This window comes from Pteronotus mesoamericanus, unplaced genomic scaffold, assembly GCF_021234165.1.
Source record: "Pteronotus mesoamericanus isolate MK-2021 breed Mesoamerican mustached bat unplaced genomic scaffold, CSHL_Meso_final contig_181, whole genome shotgun sequence".
In the NCBI taxonomy this organism is placed as follows: domain Eukaryota; kingdom Metazoa; phylum Chordata; class Mammalia; order Chiroptera; family Mormoopidae; genus Pteronotus; species Pteronotus mesoamericanus.
In genome coordinates, this window is record NW_026555077.1 from 11,800,309 (window position 1) to 11,817,103 (window position 16,795).

The following is a 16,795-nucleotide window of genomic DNA, read 5'->3' on the forward strand; positions in this document are numbered from 1 at the left end:
CCTTAACCACTTTTAAAAGTTGAGAAAAATCACTGAAAATGAGCCTCTTAAAAACAGAACAAAGGTGAAAACAATTCTTTTAAAAGATTTAGTATTTGCTTCTTCACTCCTAACAAATAACACTGCCATCACCTAAAACCTTGGTGATTTTCATATTGAATGGCTGAGAAAACATGGGCATCTCAAAGAAGGTACTTCTAAGTGTGTTTTTTTCCTCCCATAGTCTACCCCTAAAGCACAGAGCCTTGTTTATTTATCTTGTTACTTATATACCACCTTTTAGCAATTAAAATTTTCTGTAGTTCTGATTTTGCCATGCATTAAGTTCAATAAATATGTCTTCTGTATTCATCTAAATCAGTGCTTCTCAAGTAAGGGTGATTTTGCTTCTGTCCTACCTCAGGGGACATCTGGCAATGTCTGGAGACATTTTTTGTTGTCACAACAGAAGGGGAGTGTGTGTGCGTTACCAACATCTCGAGGGTAGAGGCCAGAGATACCGCTAAACACCCTAAAATGCACAAGCCAGACTTCTACAAGAAAGGATTCTCTGGCTCAAAATGTCAACAGTGCCAGGATTTAACTCACTGACGAAAATGCTGAACAAGGATGAACAAAATAGCCCTGGCTGGTGGCTCAGTCGGCTGAGTGCTGGCTTGTGAACTGAAAGGTCAACTGGTTTGATTCCCACTCAGGGCACTGGGTTGCAGACCAGGTCCCCATTTGGGGACGTGAGAGAAGCAACCAATCTATGTATCTCTCACACATCAATGTTTCTCTCACACATCGATGTTTCTCTCCCTCTCTTTCTCCCTTCCTTCTCTTCTCTCTAAAAATAAATAAATCTTTTAAAAAATGAACAAAATATTGGGATTAAAGAGGTTTCCAAGCTGACTAATTAGTAATATTCTTTAAGTATGCCTTTCAACTAGTTGGGAAGTCATGTTAATACTTTATTATTCATCCAACTTCTGAAGACAGACTACTTTAAATTCAGTTAGCAGCAAAACCATTTTTCCTTTAAAAATACATGGGCCATTTAACAGCAAAGAAATGGAAAAATTCAGTTACATAGATGAAAGTTTTTTTGTTTTGTTTTGTTTTTTTCACTGAACTGACTCCCAAAATGAATGACAGATCATCTTAACTAGCAGACTGGATCAAAGTCAGATGTTACAGTTCAACTTGTGGGCAAATACTCCATAGCTTAGTGCAATGAAAGGGAATGAAAACAAAATATTATTTCAACTTTTAAAACTGCTAATTTTTTTTCAATCCTCACCTAAGATTATATTTATTGATTTTAAAGTATGGTGGTGCAGAGAACATCAATGTGAGAAACATCAATTGGTTGCCTCCCATACAGGCCCTGACCGGGGATGAAATCTACAATCTAGATATGTACCCTGACCAAGGATTGAACCCATAACCTTTTGGTGCATGGGATGATGCTCCAACCAACTGAGGCACCTGACCAGGGGCAAAATTGGTAAATTACTTTTTTTTTTTTTTTTAAAGAAGAGTCAACTCAGTGAGATAATTAAACAGGTATTGTCAAATGGAAATTAAAACTGGCTTAACCTTAATTTACTACTAGATCCACCTTATAAATGAAAAAACTGAGGCACAAAGTAGCTAGGTGCATTACCTTAAGATGACATAGCTAGCAAGATGCTGATCAGAGAAATTTGAACTCAGGCAGCCTGGTTCTAGTTTGTGCTCTTAACCACTCCATTTTATTATTTCTGTTTTACAGAATTTTTTTACAATTATTTAAAATGCATCAAAAATGGAAGATAAAAATTAAAGGACAAACAAGACTGATGAATATGTTCAAATGTATGTAACAGACTGAGATGAGATATAAACAGGGACACCTTAAAAGAAATAAAAAATTTAAGAGATCAGCCTCTCTAATGATTACAGTCAAAAAAGTTGAATAACATTCAAGTGCAGGTATAACTAAAAGAGACACTCTGATACTTTTTTGGATGAAGGTACAAAGTAGTACTTTGGAGAGAAAACTTGGAGTTTCTTTAAAAAGTTTAAATGAATGTAGTCTCTGACCCAGTCTGGGAGTTAATCCTACAGAAATATCACACAAACAATTTGTTCAACAATATTTATTACAGCATTATTTGTAACAATTAAAAACTAGAAATAAGCTAAATGTTCATGAATATGGGAATAATTAAATAAATTAGTACAAAGTAGTCACAGTTGGTATAGACAACTTAAAAATAATGAGGCAGATTTGCATTAACAAGAAAGGAGGTCCATGCTATGTTGTTAACGGCAAAAAAGCTAGCTGCAGAAAAAAAGTATGTGCCTTTATATTTGAGCAGGCACAAACCAGTTATTTTAAACTTCAAATATATTATGTCAATTTCCAAATACATTAGTTTCAAAATGTACAAAGGAATTACCTCACATTTGATAAATAGAAGGCATTACTTTTCTCCTGGAAGCCAACCAGGAAAAAGGAAAACCACCTTTACGAATATTTATGTCTTGAAACACACACAAAAAAATGGATAACATCATCTAATAATATAACATGTTTTGAAAAGGCGGAAGGTTTATTAGAATAATAATAATTCTGATGCTATCTTTTCAATTTATGAAGTAGTAAAATTGGAAGGGAATCTGAGTTTACCTAGTACAACCCCCTACATCATACAAATGAGGCCCAGAGAAAGGAAGTAATTTGCACAAGTTTTCACACATATTAAAGAGACTGAAGAGGAAGGAATTCATTCAGGGTTTTTTTAAACTCTAAATCCAGGATCTTGACTTTTGAAAGGCATTATCTAATAATTTAGTGGGCTACTTACAGTACTTGGAATCCATAGTACTCTGTATAATGGGGCATTTTTGGTCTAGCACTTTCAGAAAGCAGCAAACTCATCTCTGTTGCATTACCTGTACTCACACTCATTACAGAGTAAAAGTTTCCCAAGTGCCTTTCTTTCACATCACTGGCCTTCAAATGAAATCTTACTGGAATCCCAAAGTAGAAAGGATTGTAAAAAAGTGAGCTGCTCTGAGCAAAACTGTGCATGAGTCCTGCTAAGAATCACTGCTTTGTCCCTGAAGTTTCTAAAAATACTTTCATGGTATCTTAGGTCTCAGAGATAGACAGACACACACACTGCAAGTCCAAATTTTTATTAGGATCACATTATACAAAACCAGCTTAAGTTTCTAAATGCTTATTTTTAATTTGTATATTTATCTTTTCATGGATCAGTAACAAATAGCTCACAGACCACACTTTTGATAACTCTGTCATATCAAACAACCTTAAAAGACGTTCCTGACTTTGGGAGTGGGGCGGGGGAGGTGGTGGGTGGCAGGGGTTGGGACAGGACAGAGCAACGGAGAAAAAGGTGGGACAACTGTAACTGAACAACAACTAAAAATTAAAAAATGTTCCTGATAAAATCAGAACATCTGATATACTAAGGAAGAAGTTAGAAACTTACTTCTTATCGAAAAATGTTGAATTTTCTTTCCTCTTGGTGAATCCATTGGGTAGAAGTTTTAAGTTAATACCTTGCCTTCGGGCACGGTTTTTCATAAAGTACATCTAACAACCAAAAACAATTAGACAAATTAATTTTTAAATGTCTTAAGTTTTAACAGTGAATAAAATAACTTTCAAAATATAACAGTTAAGATTTATTGAGTACTTATGTTTCATAAACTGTGCTAAGAAGCAATGTCATTTAATCCTCACAATACTATGAGACAGGTACCTACTCCATTACTTCCATTTTGGCAGTGAGAATTAATGAATGCCAACACTACACAATCATTTCTGAGAGGAAGAGACTGTATTCAAATCCAAGTCTGTGTAATTCCAGAGCCAGTGCTTTTACCCATATGCTCTACAAGCCAAGAGAAGGATTTCAAAAAAACACAGGTCATTTGGCAATCATAGGGGCTACCTATACAGTTCTTTCTTTTTTACTGATGGTTTTATAAAATATATATCTGCTTTTATTATTGGACAGGTACTTTATTCAGGGGAGGAATCATGGTACTGTCTAGTACAAGCCTAACAGAGATATTACTAAAAAAAAATGATCAAGTATAAGTACAAGTTTCTTGGTTAAATAAATGGCAATCAAGAATTTGCAACGCAAAGAGTTAAGACAACCAAGACACAAGCCAAGGGAAATCATTTTTAAACTTTAAGCTTTAAGTTTAAACTTAGCTTAAAGTTTAAAAATGATTTAAGAAATTATATGCAATTTTATAAACTTTGGTTTCAACTGTGGCAGTGGTTATAACGACCTACCCTCCCAATGAAAACATCTAAGAATGCCAGATAATGGGGAAAACACATATATGTAATAAAATGTATTTTAATATCATCTTAAAAGCATGGAAGAACTGACAGAAACAGTAAAATACAGGCCAATTTTAAGAAAACAGTGAGAACTCAGAGAGGTAAGCAAAGTAATGAATCCACTTTTGCACATTCTGGAAAATACAAGCTTCCTCTATCAAGAGCCTCGTCAGCAAGAGGGTCAAAGTCGAGACCTCGTAAATTTCTAGGAAAACCTTCTCAAATGAAGCTGAGGCACAGGAAAAGGGTCAACCAGATATAAACTCAAACTCCAGAGCATGCTAGGAAGTTTGTACTGGTCTAATTAGAACAGGAGGGGGAAAAATCTATTAGAAGTTGTGGTCATGGGCTAGCCCTGGCACAGATTTGAAATGAAAATTTGCCTTGCCTGTGTGGTCAAGAGAATCTTAAAACTTCAACTTGATTTCAGATAGACCCAGATTCACAATGTTCCAAGGAACCTGGTAGAATAAAAGGCCTGTTTGTCCCATCTTCAAAAAATTCTCACAAAAAACAAAAAGCAGTACTCAAAAAAATAAACAAGTATAAATACAAGAAAAAAGACTCAGTAAGCAGGAGACAAAAGAGACAAAAAGAGGCCGATGAGAGTTCCATATACATCAACTTAAAAGATTAATCCACAGATTATAGAATAGTTCTGCAAAATTTAAAGGAATAAAATAAAGCCTAAAAATATCTGAAACTATAAAAGGTGACTTAGATTTTTAAAAGAACTAAATAAAACTAGAAATGTTCTAGAATGCAATACAAAGGTAAAAAAGAATGAAAAAAAAAAAGAAAACAGGTTGAAGGATAGATAAGATGTAGGGTGAAGACCTAAGCCACATTTAATGGTAGTTTTAGAAGAAAAAGAATAAGGCAGAGGTAATATTTTGATAGAAATCAGCTGATACTTTTGCAGAAATGAAGAAAAACACTAGACAGTTTCGAAAAACATAACATTTTCCAAATAAGGTGAATAAAAATAAATTTGTGTTTTCATATAGTAAAAATGCAGGGCTTCCAGCCAAGATGAAGGCATAGGTAGCTACGTTTTGCTTCCTTGTACAGCTAAAAGAAGGATAACCACCAATTTAAATACAAAAAACAACCAGAACTACCAGAAAGTCGAACTGTATGGAAGTCTGACAACCAACAAGTTAAAGAAGAACATTAATCCAGACTGGTAGGAGGGGCAAAATGGGCGGCTGGGTTGGAGAGGACACATGGCAAGGTGGCAGTTGGCAGACAGGACAGTCCCCCATTTGCGGGTGGATAAACTGGGAGGAACAACTGGGGAGCGAGACTGAGCACACAACACAGGGTTCCAGCATGGGAAACTAAAACCTAAAAACTTCTGGTTGTGAAAACCTGCGGGGCTTGCGGCAGCGGGAGAAACTGCCACTCTCACAGTAGAGTCCACTGGAGGGGCCCATAGGGTCCTGGAATGTACACAAGCCCACTCACAGGGGAATAAGCATCAGAAAGGTGCTATTCACTTGTGGGTGGCAGGGGAAATGACTGAAGGTGGGGCGAGAGCCGAGCAAGCAGCGTTATTGCTCCTCTCACGCCTCCCCCACATACAGTGCCGTAACACTACGAAGAGGGTTGCCCCACCCTGGCAAATACCTAAGGCTCTGCTCCTTACAATGTAACAGGTGTACTGAGACAAAAAAATATGCCCCAAATGAAAGAACAGAAAAAGAACTAAGTGACAAGAAGATATTCAACCTATCTGATGCAGAGTTCAAACGCTGGTAATCAAGATGCTCACAGAAATGACTGAGTAGGGTCACAATATAAAGGAAGAAGTAAAGGCTATACAAAATGAAATAAAGGAAAATATACAAGGAAACAACAGAGAAGGAAACTGGAACTCAAATTAATGATTTGGAAGAAAAGAAAGAAAGAAACATTCAGCCAGAATAAAATGAAGAAACAAAAATTCAAAAAAATAAGGAGAGGCTTAGGAACCTCTGGGACAACTTGAAATATTCCAACATCAGAATCATAGGGATACCAGAAAGAGCAAGAAATTGAAAACTTATTTGAAATAATGAAAGAAAAATTCCCCAATTTGGGGAAGGAAATAGACATACAAATCTCGGAAGCTCAGAGAATCCTGAAGAAGCTGGACTTAAAGAGGAACACACCAAGACACATCATAATTAAATTACTGAAGATGAAAAATAAGGAGAGAATCTTAAAAGCAGCAAGAGAAAAGCAGACAGTTACCTACAAAGGAGTTCCCATAAGAGTATCAGCTGATTTCTCAAAAGAAGCCTTAAAGGCAAGAAGGGGCTGGAAAGAAATATTTGAAGTCATGAAAAGCAAGGACCTACATCTAAGCTTACTCTATCCAGCAAAGCTGTCATTTAGAATGGAAGGGCAAATAAAGTGCTTCCCGATAAGATGAAGTTAAAGGAGTTCATCCTCACCAAGCTCTCATTATATGAAATGTTAAAGGGACTTACCTAAGAAAAAGAAGATCAAAACTATGAACAGTAAAATGACAACAAACTCACAACTATCAAAAGCTGAACCTAAAATAAAAACAAAAACAAAAACAAACTGAGCAACAACTAGAACAGGAACAGAATCACAGAAATGGAGGTCACATGAATGGCTATCAGTGGGGAGAGGAGGAGGGGAGAATGAGGGTAAAGGTACAAGGAATAAGAAACATAACTGGTGAGTACAAAATAGACAGGAGGAGGTTAAAACAGTAAAGGGAGTGAAGAAGCCAAAGAACTTATATGTATGACCTATGGACGTGAACTAAGCAGGGAGAATGCTGGAGGAAAGGGGGATACTGGGCAGAGGGGGATAAAGGGGTAAAAAAAAATGGGACAACTATAATGGCATAATCAATAAAATAAAAAAGCAGAACAGAAAAATAATGCAGCCAGAGAAAAAAGATTTTAAATGTAGTCAAAAATGACGGATGACTTACAACAACAATGGAAACCACACTGATACTGGAAAAACAAATTTGAACAGAATGCTACAAAGAAAAATCATTTAACAGTGAGGCTGAAATAAAAAAAGCCCAAACAACAGAAAGAGTAATCTAAGATTTGGCAATCGGCAAACCCTCTCTAAAGGATAGTCTAAAGGATGTGCTTGAGGCAGACAGCGATCTCTCAGATGGAAGGTCTAAGATGGTGAATGAAGGTATAAAAAGAAAAGAAAGTTGGAAATAGAAGATAAACCAAAATAAACATTGACTGAATAAAGCAGTAATTATCGTATGAAGGTTTTTAAAAAAATACTCTTAAGTACCTAAAAACAATAAGAAAAGTCAGTAGAGAGTTAAATGATATTTAAGAGTTCCAAAATAACTGCTAACTAATCCTGCCTGTTGCCTATTTTTATAAACAATTTTTTTTGGAATACAGCCCCACCTACCTGTTTATGTACTTGTTTATGGCTACTTTCCTACAATGGTGGAGAAGAGTAGTTGTGACAGTGACCATATGGCCTGGAAAAAGTATTTGCCATCTGATCCTTTATAGAAAATGTTAGCCAATTCCTATTGTAAGATCCCAGCATTATCTAGTCACAGAGTTAAGATACTGATTAACTTTAGATACTGGTAAAGTAAGTTAATTGTTTTGAACAGATTAGATGAAGCAGAGGACCAAATCAGTGATGTGGAAAACAAGGTAGTGAAAAACACTCAACTGGAACACCTAAAAACAATTTTAATAAGAATGAGGACTGTTTAAAGGACCTGTGGGACCACATCAAGTGTATCACAGAGGTACCAGCAGAAGAGAAAGCACAAGAAATTGAAAATCTATTTGAAGAAATAATGACTAAAAAATTCCCTACTCTAAGCAAAGGAAATAGACATGTAAGTCCAGGAACTGCAGAGTCCCAAACAAAACAGATTCGAAGAGGCCCACACCAACATGTCATAATCAAAATGTTAAAGGCTAAAGACAAAGAGAGAACTGTACAAGGGAGCTCCCATAAGACTGTCAACTCATTTCTGACCAGAAAACTTTGCAGGCTAAAAGGGATTGGCTCAAAATATTCAAAGTGATGAAAAGCCAAGAACCTACAAGCAAATTACTCTACTTTAGTAAGGCAATCACTTAGAATGGAAGGAGATAAAGATCTTCTCAGATAAGAAAAAGCTAAAGGAGTTTATCATCATGAAACCAGTATTGCAACAAATGTTAAACAGACTTCTTTAAGAAGAGTAACATGAAAAACATGAATTAAATGGCAATAACTATACATCTAGCAGCAATTAATAATTATGTGCACCAGTAAAACAACAGAATAGCTGAATGGATAAGAAAACAAGACCCTAACATGTGCTGTCTACTAGAGACCCATTTCAGATCAAAGACACACACAGACTGAAAGTAAAGGAATAGAAAAAAAATTTCATGCAAATGGAAACGGAAAAAAAAAAAGTTCGGGTAGCAATAATTATATCAGACAAAACAAACTTTAAAACAAAAGCTGTAACAAAAGACAAAAAGGACCCAGCAATTTCACTTATGTGTATTTATCCAAAGAAAGTCAAACCACTAATTTGAAAAAACAAATGCATCCCTATGTCACTGCAGCATTACTCACAATAGCTAAGGCATGGAAACAACCTAAATGACCATCAACAGAAATTGATAAAGAGGTTGTGATGCATATAAACAATGCAATACAAAAAGGGTGAAATCTTGCCATTTGTGACAACGTGGATGGACGTAGGGGGTAACATATTATGCTAAGTGAAATTAAGTCAGAGAAAGACAAATATCATATGATTTCACTTATGTGTGGAATCTGAAAAACAAAATAAATGAACAAACATAACAGAAAGAAACTCATAGATATAGAGAACAAACTGATGGTTGCCTCCTGGGGGAGGCACTATGGAGCTGGTTAGAAAAAGTGAAGGGATTAAGAAGTACACATTGGCAGTTACAAATTATTTGTGGAAAGTACAGTATTGGAAATAGTCAAAAGTACTGTAATAACTATGCATGGTGTTGGGGGGGATACTAGACTTACCAGCAGGATCACTTCATAAATATATACATTATATAAATATCTAACCACTATGCTGTATATCTGAAGCTAATATAATATTAAATGTCACCTGTAATTAAAAAAATAAAAATAATGTCAAATACATAGGTAATTTTATCAAAATGTAAATGACCTTAATGATGCAGTTAAAAGTTACAGCTGACCACAGAAAAACCCAATTATATGATACTTAGAAAAGACATAACCAGAACATAAACATATAAAAAGGCCCATAGAAAAAGGAAAAAAATACACCATACAAATATCAAGCAAAGGATAAAACTTCCTGAGGTATACATCTAATAATTTAGCCTTAAAGTACATAAAGAAAAACTAACTGAACCATCAGAGGAAACACAAATCCTTTTGGTTTTATCTACTGGGAAATGTTCACCGACCTCTTTCTGGAACTGATTTTAAAAAATCAGTATAATTATAAACAGTTTAAACAACATAATTAATAAACCTGACCTAAAAGGAGTATGTAGACTATATTCAGCAATTGCAGAATACTTTTTTAATTTTCAAGCAAACAGAACCTTACAAAACATGACCATATGCTGGACTATAAACACAGTCAATGTATTTAAAGGAATGAATTCTGAATAAAGAATATATTCCCTGACCACAATGCAATTAAACTAAAAGTGAAAAAGAAGGATTTAACACAAGAAGACACATTAACAAAATAGGAAATAAATAATAATAGCAACTGACCAAGAAACACAGAAAACAAGTAACCAATATCACAAATGAAATGACTATCACCCATACAGACATATATAAAGAAGAATATTATGAAGCACTTTATGCCAATACATATGAAAATTTAGGTCAAATGAACAAATTCTTAGAAAAAGGTAATCTATTAACAATGACTCAGGAAGACACAGAAAATGTGACCAATCCCATAAATAATCAAGAGTATACGTCATTGGCTCAAACTCTAAGCCCGTACTGGTTCATTAATACATTTTACCAAATTCCCAAGGAAGAAATAATTCCCATAATGAATTCCAATAATCCAATGTATCCAAGAAGAATATAAAAACATTCTCAAACAATTTTATGAAACTAGAATCATATTGATACGGAAACCTACGGAGATACTAAAAAGAAAAATTTGAAGTTCAATTTCACTCACGATCAGAAATACAAAATGAATGAATGGATGTGTGTCACACACATATAAGACAAATAAATTATGCAAAGTATAAAAAGCATGCTTTGTTATGATAGTAACACCACCATGTAAATTTAGCTTAAAATAGAAAATCAATTAAAAGATAGTATTATTCGTATTATCAGATTATACGTTAAAAGAATAATCAAAAACAGAAAAAGCATTTTGATAAAACATAACAATCATTCATGATAAAATCTGTTAGCAAAGTAGAAATAGAACTTCCTTACAGTGATCAAGAGTTACAAAAGAAAGACATACAGAGGAATTAACATAGTGGGCCTGAGACTGTAATCTTTAAAAGGTTTTGCTTACAAGGCTGACCCTTGGCTGGGGTCTGGGAATTTGACCAACTGGTAAATGGTTCCCTACACTGACATAAAACTTTTCCAAATGATGAAAGCTGTTCACTATGCCTAAATTGTTTGTGTAAATGACATGGTTTTATTTGCTTTCCTTCTGGGAGCCTGGGATTTGGCACATGATAGGCAGAGGGTGCTCCTGCAACCAGCCCCCAATAAAAGCCTTGGGTAGTGAGTCGCTAATGGGTTTCCCTGGTACATGATACTTCAAGTGTTATCACAACTTGTTGTCAGAGGAATTAACTGTGCACTGTGTGACTCCAATGGTAGAGAACTCTTGGAAGCTTGTGGCTGAATTCCTCTAGACTTAATCCCAAATGCTTTTTCATTTTGCTAATTTTATACTCTGTACCCTTTCAATGTAATAAATTACTGCCATGAGTATAACTGTATGTCGGGTCCTGTGAATCTTTCTAGCAAAGTCCTTCTATCAAGCCTAGAGGTGGACTTGAGACTTGCAACATAAATACCTACTGTATCATCACTAGTATTTGACATTGAATTGGAAGTCCTAGCTATTCTGATAAGGTGCAAAAGAAAGAGAGATTAAAAGATTAAGGATAGAAATATATTGTGATGAATTATTGATAGAGAAAACCTTAAGAATCTATAGATAAGGTACTGGAATAGATTTTAGTATGACTCCTCACTAAAAAAGTACAAGACAACTGTTGGGAAAATTAGAGAGGTATTAAAGAAGTCACAAATAAGTGCAGAGATACAACACAGTGAAGGAATCAAAGATACAATGCTATAAAGAAGTCTAATCACCCAAGTTTTTCTATAAAGTAAATGTAACCCCAATCAAAATTCCCATGTTGGGGGAGGGACGCCTGTAGAATCAATAGGCTGATTCTTCCTATTTGCATGGAATTATGAAGAATATACCTATACTCTAGAAAATGAACAAAGTAGGAGAACTTACTCTATCAAAAATAAAGTTTCAGAGGAAAAAAAAGCCCTACAATAATTGGAATAGTATTAGTGTGGATAGGCAAGTGGAATAGACAGGCCAGAAACTGACCCATGCAAGTATGGATATTTGATGTATGACAAAGATGGTCCTGCAGAGCAGTAGTGAAAAGATGAACTCTTCAGTAAGTCGTAAGTAGGAAAAGTGGATTATCCATATGGAAAATTACATGGAACCTCCACTTCATTTCACATGCTACACAAATATCAACTCCAGGTAATTACAGATATAAATGGTGAGATGCAACACTAAAAGCTTTTAGAAAATAATTACGGGAAAATAAATGTATAACTTCAAGGTAGGGAAAAATTTCTTCATAAACACAAAAGACTAAATATAAACAAAACAAAGGATAAATCTGACTACATTAAAATTAGGAACATCTGTTACCAAAAGACACTATGGGGGGGACCAAAGAAGGGAAGAATATATTTTTAACACATATAACCATCAACTAGCATCCAAGAAATACATCGAATTCCTACAAACCAGTAAGAAAAAGAAAGCTGACCAATGAAAAGATGAGCAAAAGACTTGAACAGGCATTCCACAAAAGAGAAAATCCAAATGGCAGATAAAATATTTGAAAGGTGCTTAATCTCATTAGGAATCAAGAGATCTGCAAGTTAAAAACTATAATAAAATTACATAGCCATCAAACTGACAAAAATGTTTAAACTTTGACCAATTTAAAATTAAGTATTGGACAGGATGTGACAATAGGTACATTTGCACACTACTGGGAGCTGGTAGAACTGCTCTGGAAAATGTTTTGGTAATATCTACTCAAACTGAAGATATGTACACCCCACAAGAAAGCAATTCCACTCCCAGGTACAAACCCCAGAAAAACATGCACACATGCAAACAATAATTCACAAGCAAATTGTTCATAATAGCATTGTTTCTAAGTCTTTTTTGTTATTACAGAAAACCCAAAGTCCACCAAGAAAAGAATGGATAAATTATGGTACAGTCCTAAACTACAAAACTATTCAGAAATAAGAATGGATCAGGAAAGGGCTCAAGAGGGTGGCAGGAAACTACTGAGAAGCTGGGGAGTGTTCTAATTTTAGACATCAGTGTAATTACATGGATGTCAACTTTTTTAAAGCGCATGCCATACTTCACAATAAAAAGAAAACAATTAAAAAGTAATTTATCTTTTAGGTAGAATTTTAATATGCATAATTAAGCTTGAGGAAAAAAGTTGACACATGATCTTTCAGATATGTATAATGTCATGTCTGTACCAATAACACCAATAAATGGTGTTTAAAAGGTATTAAAATTCTGCAACTTCAATATTAACATAGTCTCTAAAAATTAACATAATTCCATGACATGATTTAATAACAATATTAAAGAATTTCTGGAACAACAGCAGTTGCAAAATATTTCAAATATGTAAGCTTTAACTTTTAAACATTATTCAAGGAATGAAAAAGGGATAAAAGGGTATGAAAATTGAGTGCGCTGAAACAGCAAGTCCTGTTAGCTCTTCCTTGAAATCCAGAATCTAATTATTTCCTAATAGTCTAACAATTATCTAAGCCACCGTCATCTCTCATCTCAACCACAGCAACTGCCTTCTAACTGGTCTCCCTCTTCCAATCTTCCACTCTTGCCAGCTAAAGTCCATTTTCCAGACAGCAACAGGAGTGACTTTTCAAAAAGCACACACTCTCAAAACCCTTCCAGGGCTTCCCGTTTCATTTAGAATAAATAAGAAGCAGGGTTCAACATCTCCTCAATTACAGTTCAGTCACCTTACTCCTGTTTTAATTCTTCAGACATACCAAGCTTGTTCCTGACTCAGTCGTTACTTTTGCTTTTGTCCCTACCTGGTAATAGTTTTCTTCCAAATGTTCGCATAACTGCTTCTTTCTTGTCATTCAGATTGCTGCTTGAATGTCATCCCTCAAAGAAGCTTTTCCTGACCACTCCATCAGAAGTAGTACCCTCACAACCTCATCCCAACAGCAGCACTCTCATTTTCTTTAATCTCCGATGCCTTCTTTATTTTCCATATGCATTTAATTCTATCTGAAATTACATTTGTTGTTCTATTCAGCTCCCATCTTTCCACTCTGACATAAGCTCTTTGAGTGGAAGGACTTTGTTTTGGTCAGTGCTGTATCCCTAATAACTGAAATACATCCAGACTACGGTAGTCACTTAACACATTTGTAAGCAAAAAAATGAGATCTGATTAATTAAAAGGTATTCTAAGTGGAAAGGATTAGAAGAAATACATACATGTTTATTGCTTAATGGTCTTTTCAATAAACCATCTCTGGAAATATGGTCTGCTGTTCTTGCCACATCTTCCAAAAATCGATAATCTAAAAGTTTCAAAATAGAAAAATAAACAACATATGCCAATAGCCAGGAAGCATCAATCTGATATGCTTAAGATGGCTTACCACTTAGTAGATTCATTTCAGTAAATTGTTGTATAGAAACATATGCAGTTTTATCTCGAACTCCATTACATGTTAGTTCTACTTTGTGTTTCTTTACACAGGGCAAGCTGAAGAGACAAAGAGAAGGTACTTTTATACTTAAAGGTAACAATGGTACAGATAGAGGTAATAAGGTAGAAAATTATACACATACCTGCAGGAATAGCGCATACAGCGTGGACATCTGTACTTGGCTTCTTCTGTACCACAAGTTTCACACCTACAAAAGCCCATATGAAACTTAATAATTACTAATTCTACACATTTGTTTATAAAATTTTAATCTGAGTTGATTACTCATCACAACCAACTTGCAGACAAAGTTATAGTGAATAATGTATATGCAAGTGTCTGTGATAAAAAACTTGATAGTTATCAAACATTGTTAGAAATTACTCCTCTAGGAAACTGTCTCCAAACAACATTTTCAATGTTGTTAGTGATATTTAATTGAAGAAAACATGTATTCGATTTTTTAAAAAATCATCTTGCTTTTCACTTCTTTTTCTACTATAATCAGAGAATAAGATTATTAAGTAACATTTTAAGTTGTAATTCCTGGCAATCTCTTAATGCTTTTGTGAGAACTTCAATCCATAAGCTATGTTTCAATATCTTACAGGCACATCCACCAGTAAAATATCAGATCCAGTCAAATTTACAGAGTAGTAGCTGCATCTTTTTTCCTCAACTAAACACCCAACCTAGAATACGCATCAGACTAATCTAGGAATGCTATTACCCACTATCTTCAGTCTTCAGTCTTCAACTGCTCTTCTAGATCTCTGGATACTACAAGCAAACTACAGCTACTTCTATTTCTCGTATTGTGTTCTGGACAGTATAAGTTCCAAGAATCTGATCACTGTTTAATTTCCTATGCTGTCACATGATCACCACTGTTGAAAAATTAAATAAAAGTAATATTAATAGTACCCATAGAAAACTAAACATTTGGTTGAGTTTAAGTGCATTTTAGTCTAATTTTAACTTAATCCACTCTGTCATTGTTGGTTTTATCAGATGTTTCCTCATCTTTATCCTCTCACACACAAAGACAAAGTCAAGAGACTAAGTCAAGCCCAAATCTAAGTCAAGCCATTTCCTGGTCCTAGAATTTTCATCTCCTGACTTGCTCACTGGACACTACCAACATATTTTGACTGAATTTGTTGTTACCTGACAAAACCCTCTATTCCTGATTCCCCACTCTCCACCGCCCACCCTTAGGCTCCAGAGACCCAAACTCGTGCTTAATTTTCTACATCTTGCTGGTAGTGTAGTTTCCTTCAAACTAGACCAGAGTATCCCGCAGCTTTATTCCCCGCAATGGAGTTCTCCCTGCCTTACCTTGACATAGCCAGTTTCCGCTTCGAGCCCACAGGGGAATTTATCTGAGGCTCTTCTTTCACCTTTGTATCATCCAACATTTCTTCCTTCGCGAAATACTTTTCTTCTTTAACACACGTTTCTTCCATCATTTCCTCTTTTACGTTCTGACCAAAAAACATCTCTTGTTTTATCTCCAAGTTATCTTTTCTCTCCTCCTTTTCTTCTGGCCAGTCCATTACCTCTTCCTTCACCTTCACTTTCTCTTCCTTTACCTCTGGCTCATCCACTTTCTCTTCTTTTACCACCAAACTACTATCCACCTCCTGCTTCACCTCCAGCATGTCTGGTTTCTCCTCCTTCACCTCAGGCTCATCCTTCACCTCCTGCTTTACCCACTGGCCACCCAACATACCTTCTTCCATTTCCGACCAGTCCGTTACTTCATGCTTCACAACTGTTATATCCACTCGCATTTTCTCTGCCCTTTGTCCACTTTCTTCTCTATCCCCTATCTTCTCCATTCCCGTCAGTCCATTCCCCGCCTCTCCACTGCCGGCCTCCTCTGTTTCTGCTTTGCCCCTGACTCCCTCCCGACGGGACTCGAGCCCCAGCCGCGCCCCCTCAGCTCCTCGCTGGAGACCACCTCCCGACGTCGCTTCATTTTCAGCATCAAAATCCATCAGCTTACGAACCTTGGCCTCCGCTGATACTCCACTCTTCAATGTAGCTGGTCCAGGCAAACAAATACGAATTGCAGGCGGAAGACGGAGAGCAACCCACGTGCAGAAAGTAACAGGCCGTGAACGCCGACCTGGTGTGTTCCTCCAAGCCGTCGTAAAGCAACGCTTCCACGCCCCGCTACTTCACGACGCTTAGAGCTCTTTACGGCTCTAGAGCTCTTCGCCCCAGAATCTCCAAGAGAATTGGCGTGAGGCCACGCCCACCTTGATCCCGCCTTCGAGGCGGAGTTTTGCCATACCATTTCCAGGGTGCGAGCCGCTCCTTCGTCTGCGAGCTGCTCCACGCTCTGCGCGAGACCACCGCTCTACTAAAGTGAAGAGACTGGCGGACTCGGGCGAGGAG

At 36.1% G+C, this 16,795-nt stretch overlaps 1 protein-coding gene across 1 annotated transcript in view; it reads right to left on the minus strand.

Moving 5' to 3' along the window:
* The window catches only part of ZNHIT6 (zinc finger HIT-type containing 6), a 59,823-nt gene extending 43,276 nt beyond the window's left edge, over positions 1-16,547 (minus strand). Inside the window, exons 1-5 of the mRNA XM_054566925.1 lie at positions 15,731-16,547; positions 14,535-14,600; positions 14,342-14,448; positions 14,175-14,260; positions 3,486-3,589 (exon numbers count right to left, since the gene is read on the minus strand). Of these exons, the coding sequence (XP_054422900.1) occupies positions 3,486-3,589; positions 14,175-14,260; positions 14,342-14,448; positions 14,535-14,600; positions 15,731-16,392 (1,025 nt within the window). The 5' untranslated portion in view covers positions 16,393-16,547. The remainder of the gene's footprint in view (positions 1-3,485; positions 3,590-14,174; positions 14,261-14,341; positions 14,449-14,534; positions 14,601-15,730) is intronic.
* Between the last annotated feature and the right edge of the window lie 248 nt (positions 16,548-16,795).